The sequence below is a fragment of the Eleginops maclovinus genome, chromosome 1 (genome assembly GCF_036324505.1).
Source record: "Eleginops maclovinus isolate JMC-PN-2008 ecotype Puerto Natales chromosome 1, JC_Emac_rtc_rv5, whole genome shotgun sequence".
NCBI lineage: Eukaryota > Metazoa > Chordata > Actinopteri > Perciformes > Eleginopidae > Eleginops > Eleginops maclovinus.
In genome coordinates this window covers 11976162-11993361 of record NC_086349.1, presented here as the reverse complement: position 1 = coordinate 11993361, position 17200 = coordinate 11976162, and the positions used below count along the sequence as shown (strand labels likewise).

Here is a 17200-nt window from a genome sequence, read left to right as displayed (position 1 = left end):
CTTGGTTTGTGCTAAAAACCGTGTTTCAAATCTGTGTTTTTAAGAGTGGGGTGGAATGGGGGGGGGAAATCAAGCATTACAGTTTTTATTTAATTTTATTTATGAAAATATGTTTATTTAAAAAAAAATGTTTACAAAGACACAACAAAAGTCAAAGATTTATGTCAGTCGCAAAAAGGCTTTTCTTGTTCAGGCAGCAGCAAGATAAAAACAAACACTTCATAATTTCAGGCACATTTCCAAAGTGTACAATTCTATTAGTGACAAAAAAATGGTGATCTGAAATAGTGTATTTTATTCCCATGACACACGTCTCTTTAGTACCAGAGTACTTTGTGACTGAATGTCCCTAGAGGAAACCACTGAGGTTGACCAATGTCTTAAAAAAACTGCTTTCTTGGCTTGAAATAGACCAAAAATAGCCGTCTGTGACATTTTGGTTGTTTTTTAAAACCACAGGCAAAGCTGCATACTGTAAGTACTGACTAGTTATAAGAGGGAAGGATCTGGGAGAGGACCCCAATGTTTGGACTCCGCACAGTCTCTTATTATACATAAAGTACATCACAATATTATCAATGTTGTATTCAATATACAGTGGAGGAAATAAGTATTTGATCCCCTTGCAAAACCTGCCTTAGGGGAAGGAGGTTATCAGCCAATATTCTACGAAAAAAGGCCCCCTCCATCATCCCCTCGATGCAGTGAACCGCCCTGTCCCGTTAGCATAGAAACCCCCGCAAAGCATAATGTTTCCACCTCTGTACTTGACGCTGGAGATGGTGTTCTTAACCATTCAGCATTTCACGCTGCAGGATTTTAATCCATTACGGCGCAGTGTGTTACCAACAGTTTTCTTGGTGACTGTGGTCCCAGCTGCCTTCAGATCATTAACAAGTCCCTCCTGTGTAGTTCTTGGCTGACCCATCGCCTTTCTCATGATCAATGATGCCCCAATAGGCGAGATCTTAGATCGTGGAGACCCAGACTGAGGGAAATTGATGGTCATTTTGTGCTTCTTCCATCTTCTAATAAACAAACCAGTTGTCTCTTTCTCACCAAGCTGCTTGCTGGTGGTCTTGTAGCCTATTCCAGCCTTGTGCCGGATGTCCTTAGATATTACTTCCACCATGATCACAAGGTGTCTTTGGTCTTCCCATTGTAGAGAGGTTGTAATCTGATTTATTGACTGTGGACAGGTGTCTTTTATCCAGGTAACGAGTTGACATCAGGAGTACTTTCATAAAGCGAGAGGTCTTATTTAACCGCTCTGTGGGAGCCAGAATTCTTGTTGGTTGCAAGGGGATCAAATACTTATTTCCCCCAATTAAATGCAAATCAATTTCTCAATGTCTCTCACTGTTAAAAATAAACCTACCATCAAAATGACAGACTGTTCCGTTTTTTGTAAGCGAGTAAACTAACTAAATTGGCAGGGGATCAAATACCTTTTTCCTCCACTGTAGGTACGATTTTGTAAACTTGTGTTTCAGATTTATGGACACCTTAAAAACGTATATTACAAACAACACTTAAGGCATTTTTTCATTGAAAACACTGCAAGAATTAAATGTAACTGGAGGAAATATATTCTACTGATATAGTATTATTATCCACTGCTACATTTTCCACAAAAAAAAGTACGTAAACTTCATATAAAGTGCTCATTTTCAAAACTAGTCAAACACAAAACTCTCTTGGTAAATGCCTTTTTGACCTTCGCTGCCATAGTGTGAATTACATTGTCTTATTTATTACCTCAACATAAAAAAATAAAATACTTTTCATGAAAGCAAACAAGGCTTCCAAGTATTCGATTGCTTTGGTGTGCCAATGCAAACATCTGAACTACCTGCAGGCGTGTGCACACATTGGGGACATAAGTACTTTATAAGGTTGTGCCGCCCTTTTAGCTTCCAAATCAAAGCTCTCAGTACACCCTGTTTTCTTTGTCATAAAAATGTTTTGACACTTGCACATGCCTTTTTAAACTCCCTCACACTTTCACTCGGAACTTTAAAAAAAAAAAGCCAAACAACCTTTCACTTTGCAATACAAAACAGAAATCACCCTGAGCGGAACCGCAGTGGCAGCTCCCGTTCACTATTACTGCCTTTTAACAAAGGATTATTTATTACTATGGGATATTGAGTCTCCAGTGGAAGTGGCGGATGTGTTGACCTTTAGTGCTTTTTCAAAGAGGCATTTCCAGGGCGGGTTTAGAGTTGGAGCATCGACTCTTTGCTCGGCCTGCACCAAGAACCCAGAACCGTATTCGTCAGAGGCTTTCCACAGAGGCTGGGGTGAGATTACGTGGAGTAACAACAGTTCATGGTGTGTAGGAAGAGTTGCTGGAGAAAATGGTCTTGCAATTCAATGTTGCTTCGTAAGAGTAAGTGCAAAAAGAGCTCAGCTACGATGCAGTCTGTCCTTGTTTTTATTGTGAGAAAAATTCGCACCGGCGTTGTTGTGAAAAGCCGTGAACTACAGGAAGTCGTTATGAAGGGGCTCCTCTCGGGCTCTAGTCAGTGGAAAAGCAACCGGATTCTTAGGAAGTTTGCAAGTGCCCCAGCACAGAACTCGAACGGAACTCCTTTTAGTATAAAAAGGTCAGATCTGAGCCTCCCTGATCGCTCTCCGTTGCAAACACAGGCAACATCCCTACGTTAACCTCCCACCTCTCATACCTGGTCGCTGTTATTAGAGCTCAGGTCTGGACCCTTGATGTCTGGAGGAACCAATGGGGAGGTGAGATTCAGGTAGCTCTGCTCTGATGGTTGGTGGCTGGAGACAGACATCCGGGTGCCGCCCACCTTCACACGGCAGATTGCGTCCAGGATGTCCAGAGTGTCACACGAACCGGACGTCAGACTGGAAATACAGACACAGTGAGAGATGGCAGAAAATGCACAATTTGATAAAACATTTAAATAGAATAGTTTTAATTAAAAAATATATTTTATCAAAACCCCCTTACCTTAGTGCAGATGTATGTGGGAAGCCATCACAGAGATTTTCAGATGGGATCACTTTCTTGGTATTCTGTTGAGCATTTGAAACCATTAGGGCCCTTGCATCATTTTAAACTTTTAACTACAACTACTAATGCTTGATGAACTTTCTCCAGAACAACAAATAAAACTGAGAATTTTGGGTGAAATCTCCCATTTAGGCTTACAGATCTGAATGGCGTTACCTCCAGGCTGTAGTAAGACTGGACGTTCCTCAGGGCTCGCTCTAAGGAACTGACTTGGTTGGAGAGCTTCAGGGTTCGATCCTGAAGTTGCCTGTTTTCCACCTCTAACACGTTGACCCTAGAATGCAGATTCATGTTACCAGTTACTCGGAAAACTATTCACCCTGTGTGTCTCTTACCAACTCGTGTTTTTTAAAGTATTCAATCTTTTTTATACACTCAAGACTTCCTAAAATCCAGATAATATGAAGATGTGTAAGGGGAGGTCAAGAAACCACAGGCTTGTAAGGTAGACTAATATGAAAAATAAAAAACTAGGTTGACATAATACAGAAAAATATAACAACAACATTGAATCAAACACAATTAGCATAAAATGTACCCACCAGTAGACAACAACCATTAAAAACAAACATATATTCTCAGTTAAGAGGTTTTGATCAATGACAGCCCCATTTGAGATAAGTTAACATACTAACAGATTTTATAATAATACTTCATTTCCACCTGGCATAAAAGTATACTGATATCCAGAAGTCATGTTGCCACACAGAGCAGAAAGTTTGATTGTAATAAATTGATATCAAATATGTAAGACTCATTAAGATACCTGTGTTGGACAGTAGAGGCGGTCCTCATACCGTTGCTGCCCATTTCCTCTGCCTCGCTTATCTTCCTCAACAAATCCCTCTTCTCCTCCAAGAGCTTCTCATTTTCCTCCGTCACTGTGTGGATCTGCTCCTTCTCCTGAAAAAAAGGAATACACCAAAAACAGAGATACTTTAGGAAATATTGGTCTCACATAAACATCTCCAGTAGAGCTAAAGGAACACAGACAGCTTTCTACATTGTGTGTGTGTGTGTGTGTGTGTGTGTGTGTGTGTGTGTGTGTGTGTGTGTGTGTGTGTGTGTGTGTGTGTGTGTGTGTGTGTGTGTGTGTGTGTGTGTGTGTGTGTGTGTGAGACCGTGTGTGAGACCTTGTGTGAGAGGCTGGAGGCCAGCATCAGGTCGTTCTCCAGTTTCTGGATGATGCGGTCCCTCTGCGCCGTTTCCTTGAGAAAGACCTGCTTGGCCTGGCGCAGCTTGCTCTTGTGTTGACTCTGCTTTTCGTTGTACTTCCTGGTTGGCAGAGCAGAGGAAATTAACCTCGGGGGAAGCAAATAATTCTACATGTGTGTTAATTACTAATGATGCTATAACCTCATCCAGTTGATCTGAAATGTGTTTGCAAAGACCAGGAGCTTCTTTTATTTCAAAGTAAATATCTATATCCAAGAGTGTCTCACCTGATGTGTGTGTCCAGTTGGAGGAGAAGTTGCTGCAGCTCCCCGTGCCGTCTGTCACACTCCTGCTGACTGGCCATCAGCTCCTCCTGCAGTCTATTAACAGACTTCTGGCTGTCTCGTGCCTGAACACATAACACATCTTAACTCCAAATGCATTTTCAGCTGTTGTAAAAACTGTAAAATATAAACAATAAATATGGCTAGCCACTTATTGTGAGGACTGTGAAGGCTATATATTTTGTGTCAGCCAAATTAAAGCAGAATTAAATATTAAATATATTTTTAAATAAAATATTTTATCACCAGGTTTTGGGAATTTGCTGATTGGCAGCTACTTTTAATTATTAAAATTAGAACTAAAGGTAAAGCGTCAGGGCTCACCGATTGTACCAACGCTATTGTGGCACCTCACATTTGATCAAAAATGTTGTTAAAAAGACATTAAGTGGGCAAAAGTTCCCTTGGGTGTCCGAAACCCTGCAGTACCAATACATCATTGCATTCAGACACACTGCTCCTTACCTCCTCTCTGGCCTTGCTGAGCTCAGCCTCTAACACAGCCAGGCGGGTGTCCAGCTGCTGCGCACGGTGGCTGAGCTCTGCATTTGTCCGCGTCATGGAGGCCTCCTTCAGCCTGAGGGAACGCACCTGCTGCTGCAGCTCCTCCTCACGCTGCTCTAACAGCTTCCTGAGACAGGGATGGCGGAAAGGAATGACGGTTAACAAAAGCACTGCATCAGAATTGTGGCATAGATGTCCATTATGCCACCACGGCTGCAAGTTTAGCATAGCACTGCAGTTTGTGTGACCTGGTGATGTGCTCCTCCTGCTGCTGGGCTCTCAGGGCTGACAGGGTGTCAGACAGATCTCTGCTGTCCCTCTCCAGGCGGCTGCTCTCGCCGGCCCGGGCTTCCTCCACACGCAGCTGGTGCTGGGCGCTCTTTAGCTGCTGCTGTAGCTCCAACACCTGCCAACACAATAGAGCCACAGGCTTCACTCAGTGTGACACACAGATAACATGAGCTCCTGAACCCCAGAATCCCTGAAGGTGCCGGACAGAAACAGACATTAATGTTGGGGAATAACCCTGAGAAAGAGCTATGCCAGATGAGGAAGAACCAATGTTACATCTTTACAAAAGCAACACTCTGGCCCATGGATCTTCACGAGGGGTTGGTGTAAATAACAGAGGGGTCAACTTAAAAGTGCAGACTCCGACACTGAAATTGATATAAATGCGATATAAAGTTGTGCTGCATGATTATTTCCAACAGGAACTATATTTCATTATGCGCTCAGAATGCAGGTTTTATTGGGGATTTATATAATAAGCAGGCCTCAAAGAGAGAAGTGACTAAGGAATCCCCTGGGGTCTTTGTCACGAAGCCTGAAACCAAATGACTCCGTTAATTCTAGCACTGAACCCTGCGTAGAAATTGGGCCCGTACTGACCTTCTTGTCAGCAACTATAAGCCGGGCCCTCTCGTTCTGAAGGTCCTCCTGCAGGCTGGTGTTGGCGCTGCGGTTTGTGGAGTTACGCGCCAGCTGTAACTCCAGTTCCCTGATTCTCTGCTGCTGACGTTCAGACTCGGCCGCCTGTGTGTGTAGGCTCTGCTCCACCTGGACCAGCTTGGTCTGCAGCTGCTTCAGCTCTGCACAAAGCTGAAGGGATAAAAGAAACACTTAGCACCAGTGTAACAACTATTCTGACAGTTGCAGCTTTTTGTACAGCACACCTTTTTTCCAAATTAAATTTTTTCAAATTTTTGCCAACACTGACCTTCAGTTTTTCTTGGTCCAGCAGGGTGTTGTGTCTCTTCATGTCCATGTTTTTCTCCTTCTCGTAGCGCAGCTCCCTCTCCGCTGAGGTGAACAAGCTCTGGGCCCTCTGCAGGTCCTGCTTCATCTGCTTGGCCTCCTCTGCCTTCTGGCTCAGCACCGAGTCCTGGGACTGAAGAGGGGAATGAGAGACAAGGTTGGGATGTGTTTGCACTGAAAGGGAAGTACAGATCATTTGTGGCTGCTTTGAATCATCAACCAAAAAAACATTTTTATTGTAACTTCATTCAAATCAGGGATGTTACTTAATAAATGATAGGTATTTGTAAGCAACTGTGACTGACATAATATTGCTTTTTTATGTTACTTTTTTTTAAGAAGGGGCAGGTAAAATAAGACGTTCCTTCCCTGCTCCTTTCCACTATGTGTACATGTTTTGTTCTGTTAATTGTACATATTTTGTTTTAAAAAACCCGCCATGTGTGGAATAAACAAATAAATAAATAATATTGTTTACATTTTTTATTGCCTAGAGTTAGCGGACTTATTGCAGCTGCTGTGTAAACTAAAGTAAAAATACAATTATGTCATTAACACAAACTCAAGAATCCTGAATATCTGAGCATGTTAAGGGCTGATAAGGATCCTGCTTACCTTGATGTGTGCCTGCGCCTCATTGACTTGAGCCTGCAGGGCCAGTTGGTGCTGGACGGCCAGCTGCTGCTCCTCCTCCAGCTTGTCCTGCAGATGATTCAGCTCCTGCGTCAAACATGAAAACTGTAAAGACAACCCACACACACATACACTAAATATATGAACAACACATTTGCAGAGGAAATTCCCTTTCTGGTCACCTTCCCCTACAGGAAGGTAAAAGGTTAGGGTCAGCTTGTACGGGTGGCAGACACTTGTGGAATGGACCAAAGGACATTAATTCAGATACCCTACTCCAAGTACACATTTGAGGTACTTTTACTTTAGAGCTACCATTTTCATTTTTTGTAACATTATACTTCTCCTCTACTACTTTTCGGAGTGAAAGCTTCCACATTTTACTCCGATATAATGATCTGACAGCATTAGTTTCTTTTCAGTTACAGTTTTTAATACCTATGCCTGTCAGAAATGTGGAGAGTTGAATTTGTATTGTCCTAAGAAATGTAATGATTAAGTGTTCATTTTTGGGTTGAGAAAATCCTCTAGCTTTTAAAGATAAAACAAACCTCTTGGATTAGCTGAAAAATGCATCGTCAAAAAACTGAAGTCTTGCTTTAATACTCACACACTTTTACTTAAATGAGGTTTTGAAAGCTGCACTTTTACTTGTAGGTGAGTATTTTCACAGTGACGTGTTAGTGTTTTCACTTAAGTAATATTTTTTAGTAATTCTGATTTAAGTTGAATTTAGTTAAGTTGAAGGACATTCTCTCTACCTGACCCCACATTTCTGAACTTCAGGACGATGTCACATATTGACCTTTCTACAACCCAAATTACCCTACCAATGTATTGCATTTACCTGATCATCGTCCTTGGTTCTCTCCACTGGACTGAGACTAGATTCTATATGAGCTGTGTGCGGTTCAGGCTTCTGACTGCTACTGAGTGCTTCCTTTGTTGAAGAGAGCCGCTCTTGATGCCACTTGAGCTGTTCTTTGAGGCGCTGCATCTGGAGCTCCAGTCTCTCTCTTTCCCCCTCAGCTGTCAGCTTTTCATGGACAGAGGAGCTCAGCTTGGCCTGCAGCTCGGCAGTCTGCAGCCGCTCAGATGCCATCTCCTCCCTTGAACATATGCACATTCATGCAAACTAGTCAGCTTGGGTGTATTATGTCCAGAGACAAGATATGACCATCCATGATAGCAGTACCAGTTGAGACAGTCCTATCATACCAACTCTGATCTACGTTTAAAACACTTCTGCATGCACCAATACGTTTTGTACTGTGAATTCTGGACTGATAACAACCTCAGAGCGGTGTGTGTTGTCTGCAGGCTGCTCAGTTCAGCAGTGAGTCGGTCAGTCTGCTCCTTCAGCTGGTCAACATGAAGCCTGCTTTCTCTTCTGTCCTCCTGGGTCCGGTTACCATCCTTATAGCGCTCCAACTCGCTCTGGAGGCGGCTGTGGGCACGCTCCATCTGCGCCACCTGGCCGGCAGAGAGGCAAGGAAATAAAGATGGAGGGAAACTCTGACTTTCTTTTAATCAGTCAACCTGGTTAGTTTGCTCTTAATTTATTTATTTAAAAAGATCTGACTATAAATAATTTAATAAGCACATTTTTATATTATAAAATTGTTGCTAAAATGTGATACAATTACAAACTTAAATTTGATTTCATTCTAATCCATCAGATTTATTCTCTTTAAATGTTTCCTTGCTCTTAGATAATGATACTGGAAATATAAGTCAAAGTGTAATGGAGTGTCTTATGTAGGAGCTAAATACAAAACCCGCCAAACACTAATGTCTTATTATTATTATTATTATTATTATTATTACTACTATTACTATTATTGTTTTTCATGTTCCCTTGATTTTCATTGGAACAATTGAAATAGATAGATGTTATCTTATTCAAATTCTGAATTAGCAGTTTAGCTACCCATTCAGGCAGTAAGGTACATTGTGATTTCTTTATATATACATATATACATATATACATATATATATATATATCTCTTAATAACGGCAACAATCTAAACCCTTAAGCAAGAATGCTTTTCGCAGTTTCCTCATGCCAGACTTAAAAAACGCACATACCTTTTCCTCCAGAACAGCTTTCTCCCCTTTGACCTGTGTGAGGCTCTTGATGAGTGTTTTCCCTTGTTGGCATTCAGTCTGACGGCTGTTCACCTCGAGTCTCAGCTTCTTCAGCTCTCGCTCACCTATCTGCAGAGCCTTTGGTGTAGAGATGAATTAGGGTTTCTGTGTGGTTGAGGACTCTTAACTTTGTAAATATTGAAATAAAAATAAATAAAAAACACTTAAAATAAAATACAGCTGGAACTCTTAGCTTGAGGATCAAATCTCTTTAAGTAAAAATGTATTTTTAGCAGTGGAGATATTGTTTTGTTTTCTTACCTCCTTGTCTTTTTTGAGGGCGGACTGGGCAGCACTGAGGTCCACCTCCAGCTGTTTCCTCCAGTCCTTCTCCTCCGTCAGACGAGCCTCTAGAAGAGCCAATCTCTCCATGCTGCTGTCCCTTAGGTGCTTCACACATAATGAACAGAGCGCATTAATAGGTCGTTACAGAACTTGAAGCATATAAACTCTCTTTATGCGCCATCATTTAATCTACGCAGGCTGACAGTCAAAGTTAGAGTTGGTATTTGAAGTTTATTCTTCTTTTTTACATGAGCCATCATATGAATGGAAATCTGATGAGAAACTGAAAATGAATAATACAATAAAACCTGTTTCTATGTTATTCTTTTAAAATCCAAATAAGATTGATTTAAGGTAAATTTGTGAACAGTATCCCTGGATTGCTATACCTTTTTCAGTTACATTTACTGACCAGTTGAAGCTTATAAAACAAAAGCAACTTTATTTTACATTATAAGAATTAGTATTACACCTCATTGTGCGCTATTTGAACCTGTGGATTGTCACAAGCGTTAGTGTTTTGTTGACACCACTGCGAAATGAGCACAGAGAAAGCAGTAGTGACATTTAGTGATTAAGGTTTTACCAGCTGTAAGAAGGAATCGCTGGCTTTGACTTCTTCTCCATTCTTTAACATTTTGTCTTGGACATCCTGCTTCTTCAGCTCTGCCTCCAGTCCTTTGATCTGCAGAGACAAGTTAAGATTATTACTCAGCCATTCGAGAGTTGATGATTCCCAATGCTGTTTGAGTAATTCTAGTCAACAACTGGCATTAAGGAATGTCAAATAAATTATGAAGCAAGGTCTTCTAGAGAAAAAACTCAAACTTTCTGAGAATGAGTTGTACATGTACGAGAAATTCAATCAGATTTTCTCAGAAATAGGACAAGACTCAAACATTTATGAGAAAATACTTGAATACTCTCTGGAAGTGAAACATTTTCTTCAAGTAAATCTGTAATTTCATACATGGAAATCAAAGCTTTTAATATCCTAGATGTTTCTCAGGAATATTACCCCCTTCCAAAAGCTCTGTAGCAGTTTTTTCCCTACAATGGCACGCTATCAAACACACTATTATACTTTCCACAAGTACAATACTTCTAAAAATGTATAACATTTACTAAGCACTCCATACAACCCTCCTGCAGTTGACAAAATGTTTTTTAGGAGGATCTTGGTACTATTCATTACCCTCCTGTGCAGTCCCTCCAGTTCTCCCTCGTGCCGATGCCTCTCTCCCTTGCTGGCATTCTGGGCCTCCCCTAGCAGCGCCTCCAGCTCCTCATTCCTCTCCTCCAGTTCTTCCTGTTCCTTGCGTATCCTCTGGAGTTGTCGCTTCAGCTCCCTCATCTGAACAAGCCCGTCTTCCATCGCCTCATGACACCTGGCAGAGAATAACAATGGTAAAGGCAGGATGAACAGTCTAAAAGAATGTCAACATTATTTCAAATCACTCCTGTATTTACCGTTTGTGAATGTAATCCTTTTCTTGGGTTGGCGAGCCGGACTGACTGTTTTGTGGGTCGCTGCTGATGCTCCTGTCCTTTTCATCCTCTTTGGTTACAACATCTACATCTGTGTCGTGTATTGCTGACTGGACAAACACAACACCAAATAATGTCAAACTTCTGCGACAAAATAATAAGTTATTTTATAAAAGATAATGAGTAAAATACCTGGTCCAGGAGATTTCTCTTCTCAGACTCTAAAGTGTGGACTCTCTCCCTCAGAGCTTGGTTCTCAACATCTAGTTTGTCATTTTGCTCTTTGGCTCGCTGCAACTTCATCATATCTGGGAAGGGACAAAACCATTAATTGGTATTGGTATTAACAGTAGAAATTAGTTTGAGATGCATGTTTAAAATGAATCCTCAGTCTTTAAAATCAACTGTATGAAACATTGGGAATTCCTGTTAGGGTTAAATGCATTACTTTGTGCATTTATCTAAGTAATAGTAAGATTGTTTACCTATATCTTAGAGACCAACATAATCCAAGTTAATAATTGAGGTACGAAAAAGAATAGGAAGTTATCAGGTAGTTTGTACATCACTAACTGGTATTTAAAACGATTACATTTAAAATAATCCTTAAAAAAGTGTGTGAAGTATTGAAATTAACCGTAGTATAATCAGAATTTTATATTTGTTTATATTTAAGTAAACATCTGTAATAGCCAAACGATGTTCAACCTGACAGAGTCCTATAAACCAACCAATTATAACAACTCTCGGCAGACCGGAATTTCAGAAAAATAAAATAAACCGTACAGAGGGCTAGGCTGAAACACTAAATGGCAGTTTTTAAGATAACACCCTGTCTGTCTCACCACAGTGTTTCAGTTTGTCCACTTCCTTCCTCAGGTTCTCTACTTCTTCGAGTGTTCCCTGTAGCTCAGATCCTGAGATTATAAGCATATTTTTTGTTGTAAAGTAATGCCTTTCAATACATTTATTTTTACATCTTCTTAAGTTTTCAAGTGTAAATGTATGCAAAAGTAAGTAGTTATCTTGCATAAAGGTTGCCTGATTATCAAAAAAAAGGTTGACATTTCATTCATGGCAGACATTCAAGTAGATGGATGTTGAGATATACACATTTCAAAAAGCTACGACGAGTCAACATCATCATTTGAATGTTTCTAGTGACCTCAACATTTAGCAATATAACAGAGCATTGCATCACATTTTAACATGGACTGTTTAGTCTTTGCTCCATACCACTAGGGTCTAGGATGTTGTTCTTTGCAGTATCCAGCTCATTGGTGAGTCTGCGGATGTCCTGATGAGCCATTGCCAGCCTCCTGGACGCCTCCTCAAGGTCCCGCTCCAGCCGATGGCGCTCATTTCGCTCCTGGGAAATCTGCTCACTGTGAGCCTGACGTAAACGAATAAAGTGTGGAGGGTTAGAGTGGGAGGAGTGCGGCAGCAAAGAACATGAATAGTTTAACGGGAGAAGCAAATGGCCCAACATGCTGTTGTGAGAGACATGCATTCAGGGGTTTCAGACTCATCATCACCGCTGGCCTGGAGAGGAGCAGTAGTGTCAACATTCACCTGCATAGAGAGACCAGTGGGACAAAAAGTGCACATGCTGACCCTTGACATGCCGTTACTGTTCAAACCACCTCGAGCACTCATCAGTTGTTAGAAAGAAAAAAAACCACAGTTCCTGAGACAAGCAATGTCATGCTGATATCAAGGCACATTATCAGCAGGGAATGTATTTCAGTAAACAAGCCAGTGATGCCCTCTCTATCATCACACCAGTGTTAGTTACTTAGTTAGTATATGCCTTAAGGTGGAAACCTACAGGGGTAATATTGTGTTTGCTCTGACCAGACCTGCGCAGCCCAAACAGCTTCTTCCATGGACTCTGGGAGGAACACTGCTGAGAGGATAGACCAATGTGTGCAGAATTTCGTTACTATCAGCTGGTATCCCCGTCCTTCAAAGGGACAGTTCACCCAAATAATCAAAAGTACATGTTCTTCCTATATCCTGCAGTCTATATTTTTGGGGTGTAAGTTGCCCAGTGCTGTAACATAACAGTAGTCTGCCTTGTCTTGAATATAAAAGGAACTACAATGTATTTAACCATTCAAGATTAGTGGAAAGAGACAGTTCTGTATTAACTGTCCCTTAAACTGGAAATACAAGGGTTGTTCTTTTTTTCTTTGTTTTTTTTAAAATCAGACTTAATTCAACCTGATGTTATAAACACCCGTAACCCAGCCACAAGGACAGTTTTCACTAATGCTGTTGATGTATTGTGATTTTAAGGGTGTCTATTATCATCGGGCCTGGGACAACAGCTGGAAATTAGCAATGTTGGCTAAAGCTGCCCCATTTACTGTTTTTTGTGACAGCTGATAAATGGGGACTGTCCACGACACTATAAACAAATAAACTAAACTGAACTAAACAGTCACCTCACCTTTGTCATGTTATCTACGGCTTTCTGCATATCCTCCCTGTGCTGCCTTAGCTCCTCCCCCATCGTCTGCCGAATATGTTCCTGTCCAAGAGTCAGAGAGACATTAATATCACTCATCCACGTTTATACGGTCTCTGCATTTGCCTTGGATAATCAACTATAACATTCCACTAAAAGGAAGCCTTAGGATAGGTTTACTAACAATTGCAATATGACTGAATATGGTACATGGATTGTTTAGATAGAGGCTTTACACTTTTGCTGGAAGCCTTACATGACCGGTATTTCCAAATTGGATTAGTATGGTTCCTTTCCTACAGACTTTAAACAGTCCTTTTGAAATGTAAACAGTCCTCCACTCCTCCTGTACCTGGTGGTGGGCTTCCATGAAGCTGCCTGTAAGGCTCTGACTTTCCAGTCTCCTCTCAGCAGCCTCCAGCCTTTCCAGTAGTGTGGCCCTCTCCACCAGCAAGTAAGCCACCTGCTCACTGGGGCTGCTCAAGCCCATCTCCCCGAGGTCCTCCTGTACCAACATCTCTGCGAGCTCCTTGCTCTGACCCTCTGGAAGACATGGGATATTTCACTGGACTGTCAGAATCACAACTAAATGTTGTACTGCTATAGGGAAGAAGATAGATTATGAACATAACTCAGAATCCGTCAGAGAAACTGATGCTTTGATATATTAACAAAAAAGATTTGAAAGTATTCTTTGCAAATAGTACGCTATGGGGGAATTCACCTTGTTGTTGTCTGATTTGATGAAGCTCTTCGCGCAACTGTTCATTGTCTCTCTCGTACTCTGAAGTGAGAGACTCGCGCTCTTCCAGCAGCCCACGAATATGTGAAACATAGCTCTCCACCTGACAGACAAAAAAGACAAACATCCAATAGAAATTCAACCGTGAAATTCAGACATTTATTTTAGTATAATTTAATGTGCTTTAGCAGAATGATAAGGCAGGCCCTTTCTTTGTGCTTGGGCTTTAACCACAGCTTTGTCTTCGATATGACCATAAAAACAATCTCTTCTTCAGACAATAGCAGGACAGGTTGACCCTGCCAGGGACAGCACATGTAGCGTCTTCTAGTAAAATGTTGATTATGTTCTTAGGAGTGGACAAGTATCAGGGACAGAAAAGAGAACTGAGTTGGTTTGGCCAAAGGCTTTGTCACTTTGGTGTGTCAGCAAATTTCTTTGTCAATACTTTGACTGTTACTTTCAATACATCTTCAGTGTCTTAACTTCAATTTCAGGCTCTCCAATGTACTGCTTGTGTTTCCAATTTCATCAAAATGGGCATAAAAACAGCCCCTTTATTTGTCTATAACTTTGAGGAGGGGTTTTTTCAGGCGACAATGGATCACCAATAATATCACCTTTTTTTAATGTTAATTTAATAAAATTGTAATGACCAAATATAGATGACTTATTATTCTTTAGCTCTGACCCAACTCAATCTTACTGATGGTTTTCGGTATTACTGTTACACAAAAGCAGTTTAGACTTTTCTTCTCTTCTTGTAAAGCACATCATTTTTTTTTAATGAAAAACGTCCACACAACTAGTCAGTCAGGGTGCCAAACTTCCATCGTACTTAAAGAGGACTGACAGTGGAACAGTTTGCAAAACCACAACCCCACAGTATCGAAAATAATCACCTCCTTCATCTCGCAGGCCTGCTGGGTACGTAGAGTCTGCAGCTCCTGGGTGGCTGACTGAAGATTTGCCTCCCTGTCGAGCAGCTGCTGCCACAGGTGGCACTGCCGCTCCTCAACACTGGCCCCTGGAGGCAAGCCATCCTCCTGAAGCCGCATGGAAATCTTGTCCAGCTCTGTCTGCACCTGAGAACCCAGAGGAGGAGATGAATTATATCATATTCATCACCTAAGTGTTAAACTGTTATGTAAAGCTTGCAAAATGTTATCAAATAAAACCTTTCAGTAGTGTAGTGAATCCACATCCACATAGTAAGATCGTTGGTAATTGGGTACATTGCTTTGCTTATTATAGCAAAATCTATACTGTCATTAAACTAATACCTAATACAATTCCAAAGCTACTTTTGCTCAAATCTTTTAAACTAACTTCTAACACTGCTACAGTTTAAACGTGACATTCTACTACACCTGCAACACAAATAGCTAAATATTCTACTTTTACCAAATGATCCAGTAAACTATCCTGCAAACTATAGCGTTGACAACAGTTTTGAACATCAAGGTTGTCAGTCTCACTGACAACGGATCTCTTTGTGTGACACATAGGAGAGAGACACAACATCAGAGTAGCATGCCAGCACTAAACACCTGTTGCTGAATTCAATACTGTACATTGTTGGGCTTGTAATGTGAGCAGGCCCCCTGTGTAGCATTTAAACTACTCCAGGAGCTGTCACTGCTCCAACAACGTGAAACATATTGCTAGGTATCAGATCTCATGCGCCTGTTGTACTTGAACACCACGCCAACTGGTCTATGAGCTTGCTTTTGTGGAACAATTGGCTAAAAGATCACACATGTACCACAACCACCATTTGCATACTCAAAAAATACTTCTGGTGCTGAACACTGGGACAACGTATCCAAACAGTAACTGTCACTGTGTTATTTCTAAGTAAATTAACAGAAATGAGTGTTACCTCTTCATGATCCATGGCCATACATTAAGATGGAGGAAGCTGCATCTGTGGATGATGGCCTTTTTTCTTAGTGTTAAAAGTATTGATCCAAAACAAAAGTCTAGCCTACATGGTATCCCATAGAACCCAAGTCAGTTTGCACTGATGTGGTAAAGATCAGCATATCTTCAAACTTCCTCTCTTCCATTGTTGTAGCAATCGATTCATGACAACTTCTCTTGTCCTCGAGTTCCCCTGCAAAAGGATGAGAAACTTAATAACAACGCTTCCAAGTCATGTTAGGACCTGCAGTCACAAGCTTAGGGGTCAGACTTAGTTTGTTTATGCACTCTCCAGTTTAACGGCTGAGGAACACTGCATCACCTGAGGCTATGCAAAGCCACAGGAAGATTAGCTAGGTTTGCTCTGCTGCTTTGTTATCATGAGGATTTTACCACGGACAGCAATAACAGAAATAATGTCATCCTATAATCCAAGTAGGCGCTTTTCTGTCCTGCATTTGGGAACATTGCACGTAAGCAAAAATATGTATACACCACAAATAAATCCGAGCAGTTTGCACAGTGCAGTGGTTATAACGTGCCGACCTCCCTCTCTTGTGTGCCGTTTAAAAATGTTTTTCAGCTAACTGTTCTTCCCAAAATGTCTGACGAGGAGGAGCAAACGAGGGATTTTGTGGGACAACTTGCATTCCATTTGTCAACGCAGACTCACTGGTCAGAAACATGTCATTAAGTAAATATATTTGATTGCTAAAGTAAATTACTAAAAAGCCGACACTGGCAACTGAGACGTCACGCTGCGCTAGCTAGTTAGCAAACTTCGCCCCTAAATTACCACAATGTACTTCACACTCAGCTAACGCTAGCTCGCTAACGGTAGCCATCGCTTTCTCCGATGACCGCTTGGCAGGAACTTGTTAGCGCCGTAAGGGATTTGTTACGCTAACCGAAGGCTACTGTTGATCCGCTACACTATTTGAAATGATGCAGCAGGGTTGCAATGTCTTTAAAGTTTTACTCACCTTTAAAGGGTAAAAGCGACAGGGTAGCTAAAGTGCTGAGGACAGGCGTGGCGGAGTGGATTGGCTTCTACGAGCACCTAGGCAACGGACTGTACCATTAAATGATGCAAGGGAGATTTCATCAGGACAGTAGCAGCCATGAAACTGCACTAAACCACCTAGTTTGTGCTCTTTGTTTCAGTTAAGGGAAACTGATATCCCAATGAATATCGTGTGCATAAATGACAG

General features: G+C 41.3%; 1 protein-coding gene across 7 annotated transcripts; it reads right to left on the bottom strand.

Moving 5' to 3' along the window:
* Positions 1–117: 117 nt before the first annotated feature.
* Positions 118–16219, bottom strand: ccdc30 (coiled-coil domain containing 30). Of its 7 annotated transcripts, none has more exons than XM_063883087.1 (27): positions 15949–16219; positions 14969–15151; positions 14049–14169; positions 13677–13867; positions 13307–13387; positions 12683–12760; positions 12091–12247; positions 11700–11771; positions 11047–11162; positions 10837–10964; positions 10562–10754; positions 9953–10051; positions 9343–9471; positions 9022–9159; positions 8228–8406; positions 7781–8042; positions 6916–7038; positions 6263–6433; positions 5935–6144; positions 5292–5449; positions 5005–5170; positions 4483–4604; positions 4174–4315; positions 3807–3943; positions 3179–3314; positions 2978–3042; positions 118–2871 (listed from the first exon to the last, which is right to left on the bottom strand). In XM_063883087.1, exons 1-27 carry the CDS (start codon positions 15967–15969, stop codon positions 2682–2684), a joined length of 3768 nt encoding a protein of 1255 aa, XP_063739157.1. In that variant the 5' UTR covers positions 15970–16219; the 3' UTR covers positions 118–2681. The 7 variants fall into 7 exon arrangements, with proteins under 7 accessions (XP_063739157.1, XP_063739318.1, XP_063739398.1 ...); XM_063883248.1 differs by having other exon boundaries at positions 3197–3314; XM_063883328.1 differs by having other exon boundaries at positions 6916–7020.
* Positions 16220–17200: the final 981 nt, after the last annotated feature.

Excerpts from the sequence above, each read along its gene's own strand:
- ccdc30 (XM_063883087.1), bottom strand. The coding sequence starts at position 15,969 with ATGGCCATGGATCATGAAGAG. Across the intron at positions 11,772-12,090 it reads CAACATCCTAGACCCTAGTG|GATCTGAGCTACAGGGAACA; the intron begins GTATGGAGCAAA and ends TTATAATCTCAG. Across the intron at positions 3,315-3,806 it reads GCCTCTACTGTCCAACACAG|GGTCAACGTGTTAGAGGTGG; the intron begins GTATCTTAATGA and ends TCTGCATTCTAG.